The following is a 17,894-nucleotide window of genomic DNA, read 5'->3' on the forward strand; positions in this document are numbered from 1 at the left end:
TCCCCTGGCCTTGGGCAGGGGCACCTTCCACTAGACCAGCCCCATCCTTGGCCTTGAACAGTTCCAGGGATGGAGCATCCACAACCTCTTTGGGCTACCTATTCTCATGCCTCACTGTCCTCTCAGTAAACAATTTTCTCCTACCATCTAATCTAAATATCTCCTCTTTTAGTTTAAAACCATTCCTCCTTGTCCTATCACTGTCTGTCTGTGTAAAAATTCGCTCTCCCTCATTTTTATAAGGTATTTTAGGTACTGGAAGGCCACAAAAAGGTCTCTCTGGAGTCTTCTCTAGGCTGAACAACCCCAGCTCCTTCTGCACTGTCTTCATAGGGAGTTTGTCCAATCCTCTGACCATCATTGTGAATCTGCTCTGGACCTCCTCCAACAGGTCCATGTCTTTCTTGGGCTGAGGACTCCAGAGCTGGATGCAGCACCCCAGGTGGAGTCTCACCAGAGTGGAGCAGTGGGGCAGAATCCCCTCCCTTGCCCTCCTGGCCATGCTGCTTTTGATGCAGCCCAGGATGCAGTTGGCTTTCCAGGCTGTGAGTGAACAGTGCTGGCTTATCTTCAGCTTTCATCCATGAGGACCCCAGAGTCCACCCTTCAAGAATGTTGTATGGACCACGTCAAAGGCCTTACAGAAGTCGGGGTAGATGACATAGGTCTGTCTTCCCTTGTCAACTGTCATAGTCACTTCATCATAGAGGGCCACCAGATTGTTCAGGCACAATTTGCCTTAAGAAAGCCACGTTGGCTGTCCTAAAATACTTCCTTGTGTTGTATGTGCCTTAAAACTACTTCCATGAGGATTTGCTCCACAATGTTCCCAGGCACAGAGGTAAAGCTCACCAGTATGTGGCTCCCTACATCCTTCTTTCTTCCCTTTTTGAAAACAGGAGTGATGTTTCCTTTTGTCTGACTGCAAAAGCTTTTCTATAATTCTCTGATCAAAGTCAGTAACCATAATCACTAAAAGTTACCAGTTTTTAGACTACAGTAAAGAAATCATGTGAACAGGTGTATTTTTCTTTACCTCACACCAGGAATCTTTTGTAATGAACCTGCCTGAAGGACCACAGTACTGGAGAGTTAGTGATTCACATAACAGTGAAACTCAGCAAGTACAGCAGACCATGCTAAATGTCCCCCCCAGCTTTCAGGCTGTGCTCTGTTGTGCAAACACATTGTCTGCAGGATAAACCTGCCCAGATCACTGCAAGATAAGAGCCTGCAGGTAACTCAGTACCGGTGATTACACCACCTCTACAACCTTGCCTTTAAGAGTGCAGCAAGAAGTTATCATTAAAATGTTCTTTATTAATAGGCTTTTTTTATTGCAATAAATAAATAAAATAATTTTTTACTACAAAGAACCAAAAGAGAGATCTCTACATGCACAGGCTCTAGGAGCATGCTGTAAAAAAATCCCCCCAACCCATCCAATGCTAAGCCAATGCATAGCTCCCAGCATCTGAAGGGGTATGAGATTGACTTGATAACTATATTCTTCTTTATGTTATTAAAACATCTATTTTATTAAGTCATTTGTTGTTGTACCTTTCTTGTCAAGATTCAGGAAAAATCCTCCATCTTCACTGTCTCCCCTCCCATCCCACCACTCCATCCTGGCTCAGAACACTAGCCACTATCAGGCTGCTTTATTGAAGGACTAACAACTCTATTTTTGACACTATATCTATTTCTCTCTAGCAAACTAGTTAGATAAATACTTTCTCTGCAGACTGGCTTCATAGGTCCCTGCTCTCAATTTGTTTTGAAAGGCAGTGGAAAAGGGGTTGGCATAATAAAAATGTAACTTCAAATCTCAGAAGTATGTAAAAAACTTGTCTTCACATCAGGATTCATTCCAAGGACAACTTAGAAGTAAGCAAGAAGCTTAAGAAAGAGTTTCTTTTCCATCATTATCATCACTCTTCTAGCTTTTCAAAATCATTAGTTTGAACTGCAAATGGGAAGTGAGCTATTTTAAAAAAAAGTATTAAATCAAAATTGTTACCCCAAATTATGAAATAACCACTGTTTCCCCTCAAAGGAGAAGCAATGTTTTGATAGTTATGTGGGATAGCCCTTTTTTTAAAACTTATTTGGAAGTTTATGATAAAGCTGGCCAGAGAAAGGAAGATAAAAGAAGAAATATTGTTTCTTCCATAGTTCATTCATCTCTTTTCACAGACACAAAAAAAGAATTAATATGCCACTTAATGCATAAAAGAGCAAAATTTCATTAACTCTTACACACACACACACACAAAAAGGAACATACTGAAGGAAATGTTGTTTCACACTTGTATAGAACTGTACTAGCTGGCAAATTTGAGATTTGCTGTTCTGGAAAAGCAGATCATGAAGACAAACTAAATAGAGTTAAATCAAAACTTTGTTGATAAGAGGATTTCATACCGAATTACAGAATTCCCTTACCAGAGAGATTGGTATGATTTGCAGAGAAGTGAACACAGTTCAGAAGGAAAACGAGAAAGACATAGACTCTGAAGCAGTTTTGACCATAATACCCTAGCATGCCCTTTAAGGTTCTGTAGTACTTCAGTCTGGAGGCAGCTTTAGAGAAAATGATATTTTTAAAATTGAATTCAATATGAAAATGATTACTGCAATGACTAGAGTGCCCCTGCTGAAATTTACTGTAGTGCGTCTCCAAAATTTTCAGTCTGCTTCAGAGCTATGCATTGGCAATGCCTAACTGCAGTCTGGAAGAACAGTGGCATGGGGGGATATGTCTGCTATGTCTCCTTTGGGACACTTTACAAATGAACACTGGTGAATCAGCTAACAAGCCACCATGTGGCCTGGTCTTTAGGTTTCCCATTCAGAAGAACAGAAATAGTTTACAACCATTTGAAGGAATCAAGGTATTCAAGCTCTCTCTATCTTAACTCACAAGCATTGCTATTTGAAGAATGACCTCTTTCCTGCAGAAAATTACAGTGGATACTTAGATTTTCTTTCAAATTTCTAGAGACTTCTTCTAAACCAGCACAAATATTAAATCTCCCTTTTGTTTTCAAATTTAAAATTTTTGTTGTGTCGTTTGGAAAAGGACAAAAGATTGGCAAAAGCACTGAAGTGGCTTTCAGGGTTACACAAAACAAGAATATTTTGAGTTTAAATGTAGCAGATATGTTGCCTTTTTGATGAAGTGGGAATTGCCATCAAATGCCAAGCATGTATTCTGATATGATCTTTAAAAGGAATATGCTATGGGCCTTTCACAGTAATGTAACTTGGGAACAAGGAGAGTTGATAGAACCAACTACACACAGAGCTTAGAATTTATCTCATCCATTTCCACTTGGTATTTAAAGTCTCTAATGATTATAATAAATTTCATTTATACTCAGTGCAGAGGAATGAGCACATCCAGATGCCTGCTTCTCTTCATTACCTCCTAAGTGAGAGAAGGATGACTACTTCAGAACTATTTAACTTTTGGAGGAGTAAGTTAAGGCCTATAAATATCTCCCAGAGATAGTAAGCAACTGGCAGAGAAATAAGTTGGAATTCCACCTCCAGATTCTTCCATAATAATTCTATTGTACATCATGTCCTATTTGTCTCCTTTAAAATAGTTTTATGTTCTGATTGTCTTCTTTAAAAAACACACGTATGGGGTATGATCTCTAAATTCTATAGCTATATCCTTCCACACAAACATAGGGACTGGGAAATGAACTATGTACAAACAATATGAAAGGTTTATTTAAGGAAACCTTTCTGTTGCATTTGGATTTGTTTGCTTTGAAAATAAGAGAACCTCTGAGAATAGCTAGTGAGCCAGAAAACAGGTATCAGAAAGTATATTAAAGCAGAAGATACACCACTGAGAGAGACTAAAGAGATGAACCAATCTGTTTTCAGCCTTTTGATATAAGTACATTTCAAAACCATTTATGTGGATCTAAATCCATACTTCCATCCATTTTTCTGTCCGGTATTCAAATCATCTGCCAGTTTTCTCTGTAATTTATTTGCAAAGACATAGGAATCAGTGCACACTAAATGTTGTGACTAGACAGAGTAATAGGAAAAGCTCTCATGCAGTCTGGAAAAGTGTAGCAAGACCCCAAAACTCTTTGCTATTGTATGGCCAAGGACACTGTAAATGTGCTCTGTGAATGACTGCCTGACAGACATCCTGCTGTACTCATGGTGTACAAGAGGGCCCAGGGCAGCCAGCTGCCAGAAGGAAGCAGCATCCAAAGGGATTTGGGCAATTCACTGCAGACACTCTTCTCTGTCTTCTAGAGACCTGAAACAAAACTAGTTCCTATCTCCCTCTCCCATAAGTAGGATTTTATCTTGCATGTGCACTGTTGCACAAAGATGTCTATATTTTAAAATCATTGGTCATCTGTGCCAGACACAAGAAGTCAGCACCATCTCTGTTCTGCAGCTGTGCCTGTCCCTAGAGGAGGAGGGAGCCTGTCACAGCTCTGCCAGTGCAGCAAGAGGCTGAACTGCACTGAAGGGCTCGCCAGCACGACTAGCAACATTGCTTCTCCCATGAATTATTTATTGCACTAAACTTTGAGAATTTGGGCTTTTGCAGGAAAGAAACTGTAGGCTAAAGGAACGATGACAGTTGCAGCCTTTCAGCAGCTGCAACTTCTACAGTAATTTCACTGTGATGGGATGAAGGGAGAGAAATGTCACAAGTAGCATGTTGTCTGAAAAGGACAGCATACATATCCCATATTACCTGGGACTTTTTTTGTGAGGAGATTCCTTTATAATATTTACCCTAAAACTTGGCACCTTTTGACACGTACTATAGGCTGATTGCTGTGTTCACAAGCAAATCAGATAAAATTTGATCTTCCCTTTACTTGGAAAATAACTAATACTGACTATGTCAAATCATCAAGCCAGTCTCTGGACAGATTTACTCTAAACTATCTGTCTGTGGGAAAGCTTCAATTTGTACTCTTTCAAGCTTCCATTCAGATGCTAAAATAGCAAATTCTGCCTAAATCCTCAAACAGTCTGGAGTTTACCATATTGAAAGTTTCATTTGATATACATACATATCAAATAAACACAAGAGACAGCTGCGAGCATAGCTCTCACTAGGTGTGTGAGAATAGGTGTACATAACTGTTTGTCCAGTTCTCCTGTCTATAGTCCATGATATCCATGTTTCAACTTGGATTTAATCTACTGATGTAAACAAATGCATCAATAACAAACCAAACCAAAAGGTTTAGAAAAACTAAAAATTCTCCATTCTAGAACAGGTACAAGATACTGTGGTATTTATATTATGAAGAGTTAAAAAGAGTTGTTACTAAAGATTGTTCGATACTGCTGTGTCTTCAATAGAAAGGCCACAATTCTTAACCTGTTGCATACCAACAACGAAGTGATTAGACACCCTAACCCAAAAAAGTATATAGACTCCTCACAATCAGATTTGGAAAACATCTTCAACTTCTCTGCTTTTTATTTCTCTGTAGGAAGAAGGAGAGTTGGGGACCGGCGTGTTGCAGCTGTCATCCACCATGTCAAAGAGCATCAATTTTGTTCCTAAGCAACTCTGCACAGTGCAGTAGTTGCTGCCCATGGCTGATAAGGATGCTCAGGGAATTGTTAAGTGGCTGCAATTGGAAGAGATAAAAGTTGCAGAAAATCAAAGTAAGGCCACTAACACAATAATAAAACTCCTCTTCTGGGCTATAAAAAAGGGAGATATGAATAGTAACAACAAGGAAAAGTTAAGGATCCCACTCACATTACATATGCTCTCATACAGAAACCTCTCTTGATTCATCTTACTGAAAGAAGCAGTGAGTTAGGATGCAAATGACACATTCAGACTATAAGCTATTACACAATCCTAAATTAATTCCTTCACAACCTTACAGTCTAACTCTCAGCCATTTACAGGGAATGCCTGGATGGCCAAGCTTTCAAGTGATAATTTGAAAGACTGTTCCCTGTGCATCAGCCAAAATATTTTGAGAATCTGCCAGTACAATTCATAGAAAAAAAAATCTGTATCTTTGGATACACATTTGAAAAAGTTAGGGTTTTGCCCCAAAATATTTTTTATCCAAAAAAATTATTAATTAAAGCATGTTAATGTATTACCATAAAATTAGGCTATTACAGATACCGTTAAGGAGGTTCACAGTTATTTCTTAATCTAAAATTAATTCTCTTAATCCAAGAGATTTAAACCGTAGTGAAACATACTTACTTTATTTTATTTTACCAAAGTACTCAAAATAATTAGATAAAATCCTAGAAGTTTATACTGACTTTTACCCTGTAAGAAGTCTTAGCTAAGGGCACTGAGTCTTCGATAATCAAACAGCTAAATTTATTTCTACAGATACATATTTTATGACATTTCTGTTTTAATGCTGATATTATAACAGATCATATTTTTAAAAAATATACAAGTATTCTCAATTTGGGATTTTTTCTTCCTATGTTATTTTTGATATAAAGCTTTAGTGTAAGTGGTAGGAAGTACAAAACTGAGCTAGACACCATCCAGTTAAAATCAGGGCACAAATCAGAATGCATCCTCAAAGAGAAAGAACTGTGATATAAAACATTTACCTCAGAAAATAAATTTTTTTTACAAACAATCAAGAAAAAACAGGAAAATGTGCTTTAAATATGCTTCATTTAGGAACAGAGATTAAGGTAAAAATTAACTGGCAGAACTGTAGACTCTGCTTACAAAGTTCATATTACAGCATAAAGAGAAAACACGAAGGCAGGCAAAGTACTTCTCAAACCTCCTACATATATCTATAAACAGTGTCCATTAAAAAATAAAATAGACACAAAACAAAAATGTTTGCCACTATACTACAGAAGGGGATGAATTCTCAAATTAACTTTTACCTTTTCTTACCACACGTCAGCATCTTAACAAATTTACCATGTATAAGCTAAATAAGAGAACTATTGAAACCAATAAATCCTCAGATTGCGTGTTTATTTGAAAAATGGAATCATCTACCTGACATTGTTTCATAATTTTTCAAACTATTTCTAAAAATATTTCCATAAATACTATCTACATATCCTAGCTTCCATTACTTACATATCTTTTCATGCTGAACTCTTGGTTTGAAAACCATAGAGACAGAAAATTAGGATCAAGAAATATACCCCTTGGATAATTTACATTACTCTTTCAGTTACCCTTCTTTTTTTTTTTTCTTGAATTACTCATTCCTCTTTCCTAAGCATACCATACACACAACACCCTTATCTCCTTTCTACAGTATTATGTAAAAATAGGGCATATTCTGTTTTAACAAGACCTGAACCCTAGCAGGATCCATTTGATTCTGATAGGGGCATTTGATCCTGCCTCTGGCACATACCCAAAATCTGAGTACAGTACTATATACTTATCCTAGAAGTTACTCCTGTGTATATAAGACCGTTTTCTAAGGTGACTGGGTTCCTAGCTTCAGCTGCTCTCCTTTGTGTTGCTAACACCCAAGCCTCTTCTGACAATTCAAGATGAGTGCCTATTTTCATCTCCAGACACATAAATACCTTTAAGTTCTTCCTTGTATTGTTTGGGCCCTATAATTGAATAAACCCAGGCGATCTCTTTGTCTGTGAAACTTGACTTCTCAGTTAAACCAATCAGATCAAAGAAACCAGTAACACAGATGAAACTGAAAAAACAGGGATCAAATGCAAACTTCTATTTCTAAATACTTTAAATATGGAAAATTTTACTTTGTTCGTATGAAAACATTTTTCTAGGTTTTTTAGCAACCTCACATTTTCTCTAACTGAAGAATCATGCTCTAATTAAGTACATTTACACAGCAGCTCCTAATGCTTTCACCTTCAGGATGGAAATCTGCAGATAAGGAACAATACTGCACAGTGGAATATAAGAAGTGAAACTGCTTTTCTAAACACACAAAAAATACAATTGCTTATATGACTGATATCTTTGTATCTTTAATAATCAGAAAGATAGCAGTCTTTTACTGTTTTATTGACTTTTGTCAATGTACTTAACTGCAAAAATTTGAACTCGTGGTAGTAGGAATGGTGTACTGATAACTAGGTACATTAAGATGTATTTCCTAATGCATAACTTGTGTCTATGCTGCTATGAGAAAAGGAGTGCAGTCTCATTTGAATTATAATAGAGATGAATCCTGTAAGATTTTATTCTTTTTATGCATTGATCACATGATCTTCATAGGTACTCAGGTTTAAACCTGAGCCCTCATACGTCAGATACCTGAATAAGTTTTTGTCTCCAGGATTTTTCTACAGGGCACTCATACCTGTTACACATCAGATGCTCTAGTCAAAAGCATTATTATTTCCTCTCAAATCACATGTATTTAAGTCTGTGCTGTGAAAATAATGCAAATTTCATTGTGTACTTTAGTAAAAATTGATTTTTTTTTTTTTTTGTCAAAACAAACCCCATGGCTTTTTTTACTTAACACTACATTTATAAAACGTTACCAGAGACACAGGAAGATCAAAATCATGTGCTTCATAAAAAAGATATTAAGAAACAGTGGTAGAAATTAGGGCTCCTAACTGTGTTAGGAGTTGAAGTCCAAGCATGGTGACTATTATTGTTCCAGGAAGCGTAGCATAGAGCTATCATTTTAAAGCACTGCCAATATTTTCAAAACCTTTTCTCCACCGCATAATCAATTCAGGAAAAGAAAAAAGTCTTAAAGACTATGTCTTCCAGAAAAGCCTGTGCTCCTAATTATTGCTCAATAAATGATAGGTACAGAAATATACGGAATCTTTCCCATCACTCTGTTGTCATGTGACTGATGAAACCTGTTAAGGGCAATTCTAAACAATTTCTGTATTTCTAATTTATACTACATCTTTGGAACAATCTATAATCTTAACCGCTGATGAACCAGATTCTTCTCTCATTAGCTTACCATGATGAATATTATGAACTTCAGCCAATGGACTATAATGTCATAAAAATCAAGTAAAAAGAGTAAGTCACTAGACTGTCTTTCAAATGTCTGAAAACTTAATTGTCACCCTGAAGTTGCAAGATGTTCTGAACTTATTTTGAATAGTCACTTTATTTCTGTGGTATTTATGTTCCCCTCTTCAGAAATACAGTTTCCATTTCCAGATTTTTTTTTTTTTTTTGCATGGCAGGCACCATTTCTAATGCTGTATTCATAGATTTATGTGGCTTTTATATTGCAAATTTTTCATTTTAGACAAAGGCACAATGATGTGAGTCACGGATTGTCATCACTCAGTTTGAACTTTTTGGGTTTGATCACTTAAAGATTTTACTAAAATGACAGTATTCACTGATGATTACTTGAATGATAAGCCCTAGTTAATAGATCAGGCACTAGTCATAATTACTCTCTCTCCAAGATGATTAGTTCTGCTGTACTAAGAACACTTCTATGCTACATCCAGGTCCACAGTAATCTAATTGTTCTTATTCTTGTCTCAAAGTAACAAAAAGGAAGCAAAATTCCATCTGTTTCTACCAAAGGAGCAAATATATTGGATCCTGAGCAGAAAGATCTGTTTGTTAAGCACCACCTTCATGTTCTTCATAACTGAACTAAGGAAGCTCATGCTCAAGACAAATGTGTGAAACAAGCTAAGTCCTTTTCCTCTAAGAGATTTTCAGGATTTTTTTGAAGATGAAAGCTGGTCCCCAGTGCAACTAAATAAGAATACAATTACTCTGCTTTCTGTCAAGCAACAACAGCCCAATATAGTTTCAGTAATCTTTTTGTTACAGAACAAAGAATTTTTTTTTTACTGCTATCAAAATGACCCTTAGTATAACAGATTTCCCCTGGAGCCGTTTTTGAATATCTAGTAATGTACTTTGAAGGTGATCACAACTACACTTTGTCCCTCCTCTGTTATATAGGCTAAATGTCTCTGCTGTGAAGAGAAAATAGATTGAGACATCAAACACATTTTTAAAATACAAAGTCCACTAGGCTGTATATAAGAAGACAAAAATAGAAAAATTCTATTTGAAACTGGGTTGAAAATATCAAACAAAAAATGAATGAGCAATATGTACGTACAAGATACAGATACTCTAACTTTGTGAATCTCTACATTTGTAACACTAACCATAAGAATATATCCAAACTTTTAATGAAATTTTTCATAAAACAAAGATTTGGAACTTTGTTCTCTCTTGTCAGATTTTACTAAACTTAATTTTTAAACAAAAGTTCTAAAGAGATGGATTATTTCAAACTAAAATGCAGAGACTATAAGGAACTAAACACACTGAAAATAGCACAGTGGTGAGAAAAGAGAATACGTGTAGCATTTCAGAAAGAAAGTGATGATGTGGAAATTTTATGACACTCATAAGGAAAAATCTATCAAACAAAGGTCAGAAAAAAAAATCTGTTCCAAGGAAAGTTCAGGTCAAATGAATGACAACGATGATAAACTAAAGATTTGATCTAGTAGAGAAGGATGAATTAGGAATCTGGAAAAAAAGAGCAGAAGAAAAAGAGTAAAGCCAGCAGAGTCTTACTACAAATGTAAACCTCGTCTTGAAGAAGGGAGGAAAGTTGTCAACCAGTAGACAAACCCCAACCATGAAAACTACAGGAAGTGGTAGCTGGAATAAATAATGGAAAGAAGAAATAGATAGGATATACCCACAGTAATGAAAAAAGAATGGAAAAAGGACTGAAGATGGCAAAGAACATGAATGCGCAGGAAAAGGAAATCCTTTGCTCTCTTCCCTTGTTCACTTTGAGGCTTTCTGTTATCACATCTAGTCATCTCTTTATTATAAAGTCTTCAAAGAATTTGATATATCTTAAGTGGGTTTCCTCACACATTATGGGCTATATTAACAAATAATGAAAACAAATAGTTGCTTTATCTTTTCTGAAAGACATGCCTCTAGTTTATACAATGAAAGCAAGTAAATGAGTAGTCGAGTTTAAGCTTCCCTTCATGAAGTATTCTGCTCATCTACTGAAGCATTGTGTGACTTGATAAAGCTACCCAATGTAAAGGCTATAAAAATAGAATTTTAATATAGCAGTGAAAGTGCTTTAAAACTACTCACAGAAGAGCACTACATTCCTTATTTAAAGTATAATATCTTCATAAAACAAAAACTACACTATAGCTCTGACTGACTTGAGAACAAACAATATCCTTACACCATCAAAACCTTACCAGCTATTCCAGCTTATTTTCTGGCTCCTGACAGGGCAGATGGAAATTTATAAGATTGTCATGTTATAAGGTGACAGCAGAAAGTGACAGAACTGTCATTATGGGTGTAGATGTTCACAAGCCCCTATGGAGGTCTGCCAGTCCCAGTTCAGTAGACTTGAGCTCTTCTCTCTGTCATCTTCACACTAACCTGATACTTGACCTCTATGCTTTCCACTATTATCTTGAATCTCCATGAAATATTTTTTGACTTCTATCAATTTTGTTCTATTTTCTCTTCTTGTTTCTACTTGACTTTTGCTACAATTAATCCTGATAAAACACTACTTTGAAGTTTAAAATCAGACAGTTCAGTTTTTGGAAGTGTGCATGCTGTTATTCTAGAAGCATCCTCCTCTTCTCTTTCTCTCTCTGCCTTTATTTTTCTCATGCTCTCTTTTTTCCTTTGCTCCTTTCTTCCCTTCTTTTCATTTTTTTCAGCTCTTTTATGTAAAATTTCCATGTACATGTACGACTCGAGCTGAGCAGTCAAGAGCAGTTAATAGCTGGAATATCCTTGGAGGCAAAAATATAGTAATATTTGAAGTCACTAGCACTCTGCAAAGTAAAATGTAATCTATGTTTTTTAAAGACACTTTAATTGCTCAGCAATCATGCAGAACTGAGAAATATAGCTCTGCTTCCAAGGTAATAACTCCCCAAATTGCAAAGGTCGCTTACTCAATACCCTTGCTATCTAGAAAAATATGACAATGACACCAGGACTCAAAAACTCAATTTTATGTTAATCTATTATTCACTATTAGCTTTCATGAATTTTTGTAGTATTTCACATACCCTGCTGTGTGCTACTGTCATTTAAAACATAAAGACTTCATCAAGCTTTGTTTCTAAATGAGAGAAGTTGTTCCTATTGAGTCCATTTATACACCCCTGATTCAGCCAAAATTAAAGTTAAAATGAACAGGAGTTCTGTATTAGTAAAGAGGTGGTAAGCTTTAGCACATAGAAAAGGTATCAGTACTAATTACAATCAGCTTTCAATGACCCTTGATGCTTTTCCCTATAACTTCCCTCTCCTTTTGCATAATTATTCCATCAACTAAAAAGATTTCAAAGCTTTTATTATGCTAATTTGAAATAAATTATTCACATATATATATTTAACATTTAAACATAATCTTTACAAAGTTATCATGATGTTATTAAAAGGACATAATCTAGCTAATGCACTGATTAAAGATTTCATAAAAAGTGGAGATGTCTGTCATATTTGAACCTCTATCATACCTGAGCTCCTGAGGGTGAGACTATGGATGTCTGTTCAACCTGCTCAAAACTTTCTCTGTTCAAACTACCTTAAAAAGGGAATCAAGCCTGAGAGGATTCTCTTTAACCCTTTTTGCTCCACTTGGAACCAAAATATTGTGTCACTGTATACTTAAGAACAGGTTCTTAGGTTCAATTCAAAGAGATTTGAAATTATGTTCAAATTACAGAAGTACTTTTGAAGATTTTACTCAGAGTAATACTTCAAAACCTGGAATGACAGAATAATACTCATGTACATTGTGTGTGTGTGTGCATGCGTGTCAAAGAAACAAACAAATCGTATCAACACCAGCCGTGATACCATACCTGTGCAATAATCAGTTGCAATTTGGGCACAAAACAAGAAAAGTTTCTGTTCAGTACCATGGACAAGTACTTTCCACACTGTGCATGAGCATGGAAACAGCTTACTCAGAAAGTACATTTTGTTACCAAAAAAACCCCATACACCAGCTTCTGTTTTTTTAATATTAAAGTACCAGTCAATTCTTTCTTGAAAACATACTGTCCTAATTAAAAAAAATAGTTAAAAATCAGCATCAGAAAATACAGGAATGTGGATCTAGTTACCATGCCTAACTCATTTCTTCTGCTAACTGGGCCCTTCCATTTGTCACCAGCAACAGAAAGTGAAAACCAAAAAAAACACCCAGGAACCTAAAAGGCGGGTTAAAATCCCCAAAGCTCTTGTCACTCCTTTTTAGCATAACTTGCCCTTACAAGAAGTATGAAATATTTACTATGCACTATATTTATCTTCATTTGTTATATCACGCTGAAGATAAAAGCCTTGTATAAAAAATGGTGGCTTAAGACATTCCTTTTATCTTTTTCAATATTTTGTATGCGCTTTTCCCAAGTAAATTACTATTGCACATAATAAATCAAGTTTTTCATAATAGTTTAATAATGCACTTTCATTTTGTTAAATTTAAAAGTTATACATGCTTCATAAATCTCAACAGTCCCAACAAGATATGGCAAAATGCTAATAAAATGATGGGCTTGGCCTTAATGAAAGTGCTAAGTTTGTCATTTAGTATCTGTAATTATTAAATTACTAGTCAGTTTGTAATGAAACAACAAATTTTCAGTTTAATAGATGGTACTATACAAGTAAAAATTAAGAATAGGGAAAAAATTGTCATCTCAAATTAGTCAACCTTCTAAATCCCTGTTGTAACTACAGACAAATGCATTTTATAACTTGGTGCAGGGAATCAGCTGATGCAATCAGTCACTGCTATCAGAGACTTCATAAAATATACTCTCTCTCATCTTTCCATTAAAATGAATGCATTCTAATGTCAACAGTGACACTTTTAAATCCATATTCTCTGAAAGAAATGGTATTGCCATTGGAATTGTTTAAAGACACATGCTTGATGTGTCATATGTCTCACACTTCCTCAGATCATTTTCCAGAGTGTGTCACCAGTCGGTGTAGCTTGACACTCATAATTTAAAAGTTATAGGCCCATGAAAATCAAAGGAAATGTTGTTCAGTGTCTTAAATAAAATCACAAATATGTTCTTTTTTGCAAAGACAAGGTATGATTTTCATGAAAATAAATCACTTTTTAATAACAAACTCAATATCCAGGTCTACATCAATACACGACTTAAAACAAAATGGCAGATCCACATGCTGATCAAATTAAAAGCTTGCACTTTGGTTCTCCTTATAAACATTAATAATTTAGCAACACTGTAACAGGGCCTGCCAGCAAAGACAGTCCTCCATTAAAAATCCACTTATAACTCACACATACTCATAAAATACTCTAATTTTGCGGTCCAAAACCAAAGATTTTCAACAGTTTTTTTGCTGTGTTTTGTTGTTTGCTTTTTCAGGTTTTTTGCAGTTTTTGGATTTGGGTTATTTTAATTTCAGCAATCCTGTTAACTCTCTTAAACGTGTAAAACATCTAGAAGGAAGTCACAAGCTGCATTCTTAAAGTTCTGTAACAAAAACTCACCCTGACATTTTTTTCTATCACCACTTTTTTAAATTGAGTATTTTTCCTTCAAGCCAGTACACTTGTTGAAACGTTGGCTGTAACCAAACACCAGCTGCACTTACCCCAGTGTTGTCATGGTGACGATGGTGTACCAGAAGGCTGCAGGGATGCTGGTGAACTTGCTGGCTGATGAACCTTTCTCTGCATAGTACATGACTGTGGCAAAGATGATGATGGCCATAGTGAGTGAGAAGAGGAGGAAGCCTAACTCCGAGGCACAACTTTTCAGCGTATAGCCCAGGATGCGCAGACCCTGCGAGTGGCGGGAAAACTTAAAGATCCTGAAGACCCGAAAGACTCTTAATGTCACAAAAGCCCCACTGACATCCTCGTTATCTGTCATGACCAGGCCAATGTAGTATGGCATAATGGCCACCACATCAATGATACTCATGACACTGCGCACGAATTTATAGCGACTAGGAGCTGCCAGCAGACGTAGGAGATATTCAACTGTGAAGATCATGACACAAGCAGTATCCAGACAGAAGAAAGCCACCGCATACCGCTCTCCACAGGGCAGCTCTTTGATGCGGCCCGGGCTTACCCCACAGGGCACTGTCTCCACCACATTGGCAATAACAGAGACGGCAATGAAGAAACCAGTGACATAGTAGAAGACCAGAGCCAGGGTACTGGTGTGTGGGTTTTCAAAGGCCCGCCACATCCTCTGACGAGCTGTCATTGAGGGTAGGGAGCTCTCAGCTACATGATCCGTATCAGCATCATCCTGCAGGCGCTCAGCATTCTCACGCCGGCGATCCTTGTACTCCTCATAACAGCAGTCACCAATGATCTCAGGGATGATGCCAAAGAAGGCCAGCTCCTCATCATAAGCTGAGATGCACTCCTGGCGGGGATAATGAAGCTTCCCAGTACGGTAGAAGTTGAGAATGTGGCGGAAAATGTCAGGGTCCCGATCAAAAAAGTACTGCTGTGTCTCAGGGTGGTAGAAGAAGTCCCGCTCTGAACTGCCCAGCAGAGTGTCAGGGTAGCGCTCTAAGGTGTCCAGCCATGTCTGGAATTGGATGCCACTCACATTCAGCACAATCAGAGAGTCCTGGCTTCGCTTTCTCTCCTGCCGTGGAGCAGCTGGCATGGGACCAGTAGCCACTGGCATCCATCCTATGGCTGCTGCCCTGGCAAAGGGTAACCAAGCTGCTACACCTGCCGCCATGGTTCCAAACACCTATTGCAGCTAAGGGAGTCAATCTAGAGATAGTTCTGGTCCAGCCACTAAAACAGAGAGGGAAAAGAAAAATACAAATTCTCACACATTCTTGAGGCAGCAGAATTTCTGAACATTTTTGTGATATTCAGTATTAACTGAAAACCTTTTTGCTTCCTTTTTGTTTCCTCCACCTTTTTACCCCAGAATATGCTTTCCAGGCGCTGGTCACATTGTTAGGACAACAAACGAGGGCACTTGGAAATCCCTGTATTCAAAGCAGCTTCTCTAACAGCCACATCCTTTGGATATAAGGTCTCCATTCGAGGCCCCTGGATGGAAGCAACAGTCTTCAAATCACTAGCCCCGGGAGCCGGCTAGTAGCTCTAGTGCAGCTGTGCAGCCACCTGGAAGGAGATTTTCCTCCGCGCGCGATGCAGCCGGTCCCCCCGCCCCTCCTCCGCTCGCTCCCCGCCCGCCGCCGGAGCCGGGCCGCGGCAGCGGCGGAGCCCTTCCCGGGCGCCTGCAGCGGGGCCGCCAACGCCGTCGCCGCTCGCCGTGGAGGGGCGGAGGGGATGGGCCCGGCGGGCCGCCCCCCTTCCCGGCGGCAGCCCCGGAGCAGCGGCGCGAAGAATCCTCTCCCTGACCTTTAATCGCCGTCCGGGGACTCCTCCAGACCCCGGCTAGGGGCCGGGGGAGCCGGCGGGGCAGGGGGAGGAGCTCCGGGCGGCAGCATTAAACTTTAAGGCAAGTTTTCCGTGCAGGAAATGCTTTGAAGGGCAGAGGGATGCCGGGGATGGGGCGCCGGGAGCGGGGAGCGCCCCGAGGAGCAGGAGCGGGCAGAGAGGGGCTCTCTCCCGGACGGAGCATCAGGGCACGGACAGGGGCTGATCTGCGGCGGGGACACCGGGATCGGGGAGAGCCCCCGCGGTCCTGGGGGGGCAGGGGCGGGGGCATTGGAGGCACATGCAGTAGGTGGGCTGCGCGGGGCATCCCCGGGAGCGCCCGAGCGGGCGGCGAGAGGCGAAGCCGAGGGAGGCTGGCTGTGGAGCGGGAGAGGGACAGGAGCTCGCTGGCGGCGGGGGAGGCCGGCGCCCGGGGGAGCGCGGGGCAGGGGTGCGGGGTGCCGTAGGGCTCGGCGGTCGGTGGTGGATCATGCCTCCCCCCCACCCCCCCCGTACCCCCGCCTCCTTCCTCTCGCCCCTTCCCCTCGGCTCAGTTCTCCAATCGCTCCAGACGTGCCCAGTCTGCGGCACCTACCTGTGAAAGTCTGGCGAGAGCGCTCAGTTGCATAGAGACTTTTGGAAATACGGGCTCTGCCGCTAGATCTCCGCGCCCCGCCGGGAACGGCGGGGAAGTAGTTGCTCCTGAGAAAGCTTGATCGCATCCAAAGGGACATCGATAATAAGACTTTCCCCCACCCCCACCCCCTCCGCCACCGCCGAGCGCCAAGCAACAAGTTCAAGGGGTGGGTGGGGGGAAAAAACCAACGTAATCGCGCCTGGCAGCTCTTGGAGCACGTCCTTGCGGGGCGCGGATCCTGCGGCGCGGGGCCGCTGTCAGGCGCGGCTGCGGCTGCGGCCGCTGCCCCTGCCCTGCCGCGGGCTGCGGGCGGCAGCGGCGAGGCCCTGGCGCGGCCGGGGGCGGGGAAGGGGGCTTCCCGCTGCCTCCCCCAAGGCGGGCGGGCCATGCCACCCCGCCGCGCCGCCGCCGCCCGCGGGCGAGGGGCGCATGGGCGGGCGGCGGTGCGGGGAAGCGCGGGGCGGGTGGGCAGGACATCGCTCCGCGGGTGAAACAAAAGGGCTGCGGGCAGCCGCGCCGGCAGGGCAGGCAGGGAGCGCGGCTGTGCCGGTGTGTGTGCCGGTGTGTGTGCCGGTGTGTGTCTCTGCGGGGCCGGGATCGTGCGGTCCAACCCCTCCGCCGGCAGCGCCGCACAGACCCTCTGGAGTTCGCGGTGCTTTGGGTAGGGATCGGGCGGCGGCGATAGCTTAGGTGAGGTACCGAGGGGATTTCTGGGGAGCGCTAGCTGCTTTCAAGGGAAGGGGAACCGTTCACAGCAAAAAAAGGGGAATGAGATGCCTGGGAGTGAAGTGTAGGATGCTCCTCACGACCCGCCCCGAGCCACTCCGGAGTTCTGGTTGCAATATCCAAATGGCTCT

General features: G+C 40.4%; 1 protein-coding gene across 2 annotated transcripts in view; it reads right to left on the reverse strand.

Moving 5' to 3' along the window:
• KCND2 (potassium voltage-gated channel subfamily D member 2) overlaps positions 1-17,894 on the reverse strand; it is a 274,695-nt gene that overhangs the window by 250,022 nt on the left and 6,779 nt on the right. The window contains exons 1-2 of one of the 2 annotated variants that reach the window (XM_038154371.1): positions 16,996-17,891; positions 14,630-15,803 (exon numbers count right to left, since the gene is read on the reverse strand). In XM_038154371.1, coding sequence (XP_038010299.1) covers positions 14,630-15,744 — 1,115 coding nt within the window. In that variant the 5' untranslated portion in view covers positions 15,745-15,803; positions 16,996-17,891. Of the gene's footprint in view, positions 1-14,629; positions 15,804-16,995; positions 17,892-17,894 lie in introns of those variants that run through there. The other variant, XM_038154373.1, reaches the window with a different exon arrangement.

This window comes from Motacilla alba, chromosome 1A, assembly GCF_015832195.1.
Source record: "Motacilla alba alba isolate MOTALB_02 chromosome 1A, Motacilla_alba_V1.0_pri, whole genome shotgun sequence".
In the NCBI taxonomy this organism is placed as follows: Eukaryota; Metazoa; Chordata; class Aves; order Passeriformes; family Motacillidae; genus Motacilla; species Motacilla alba.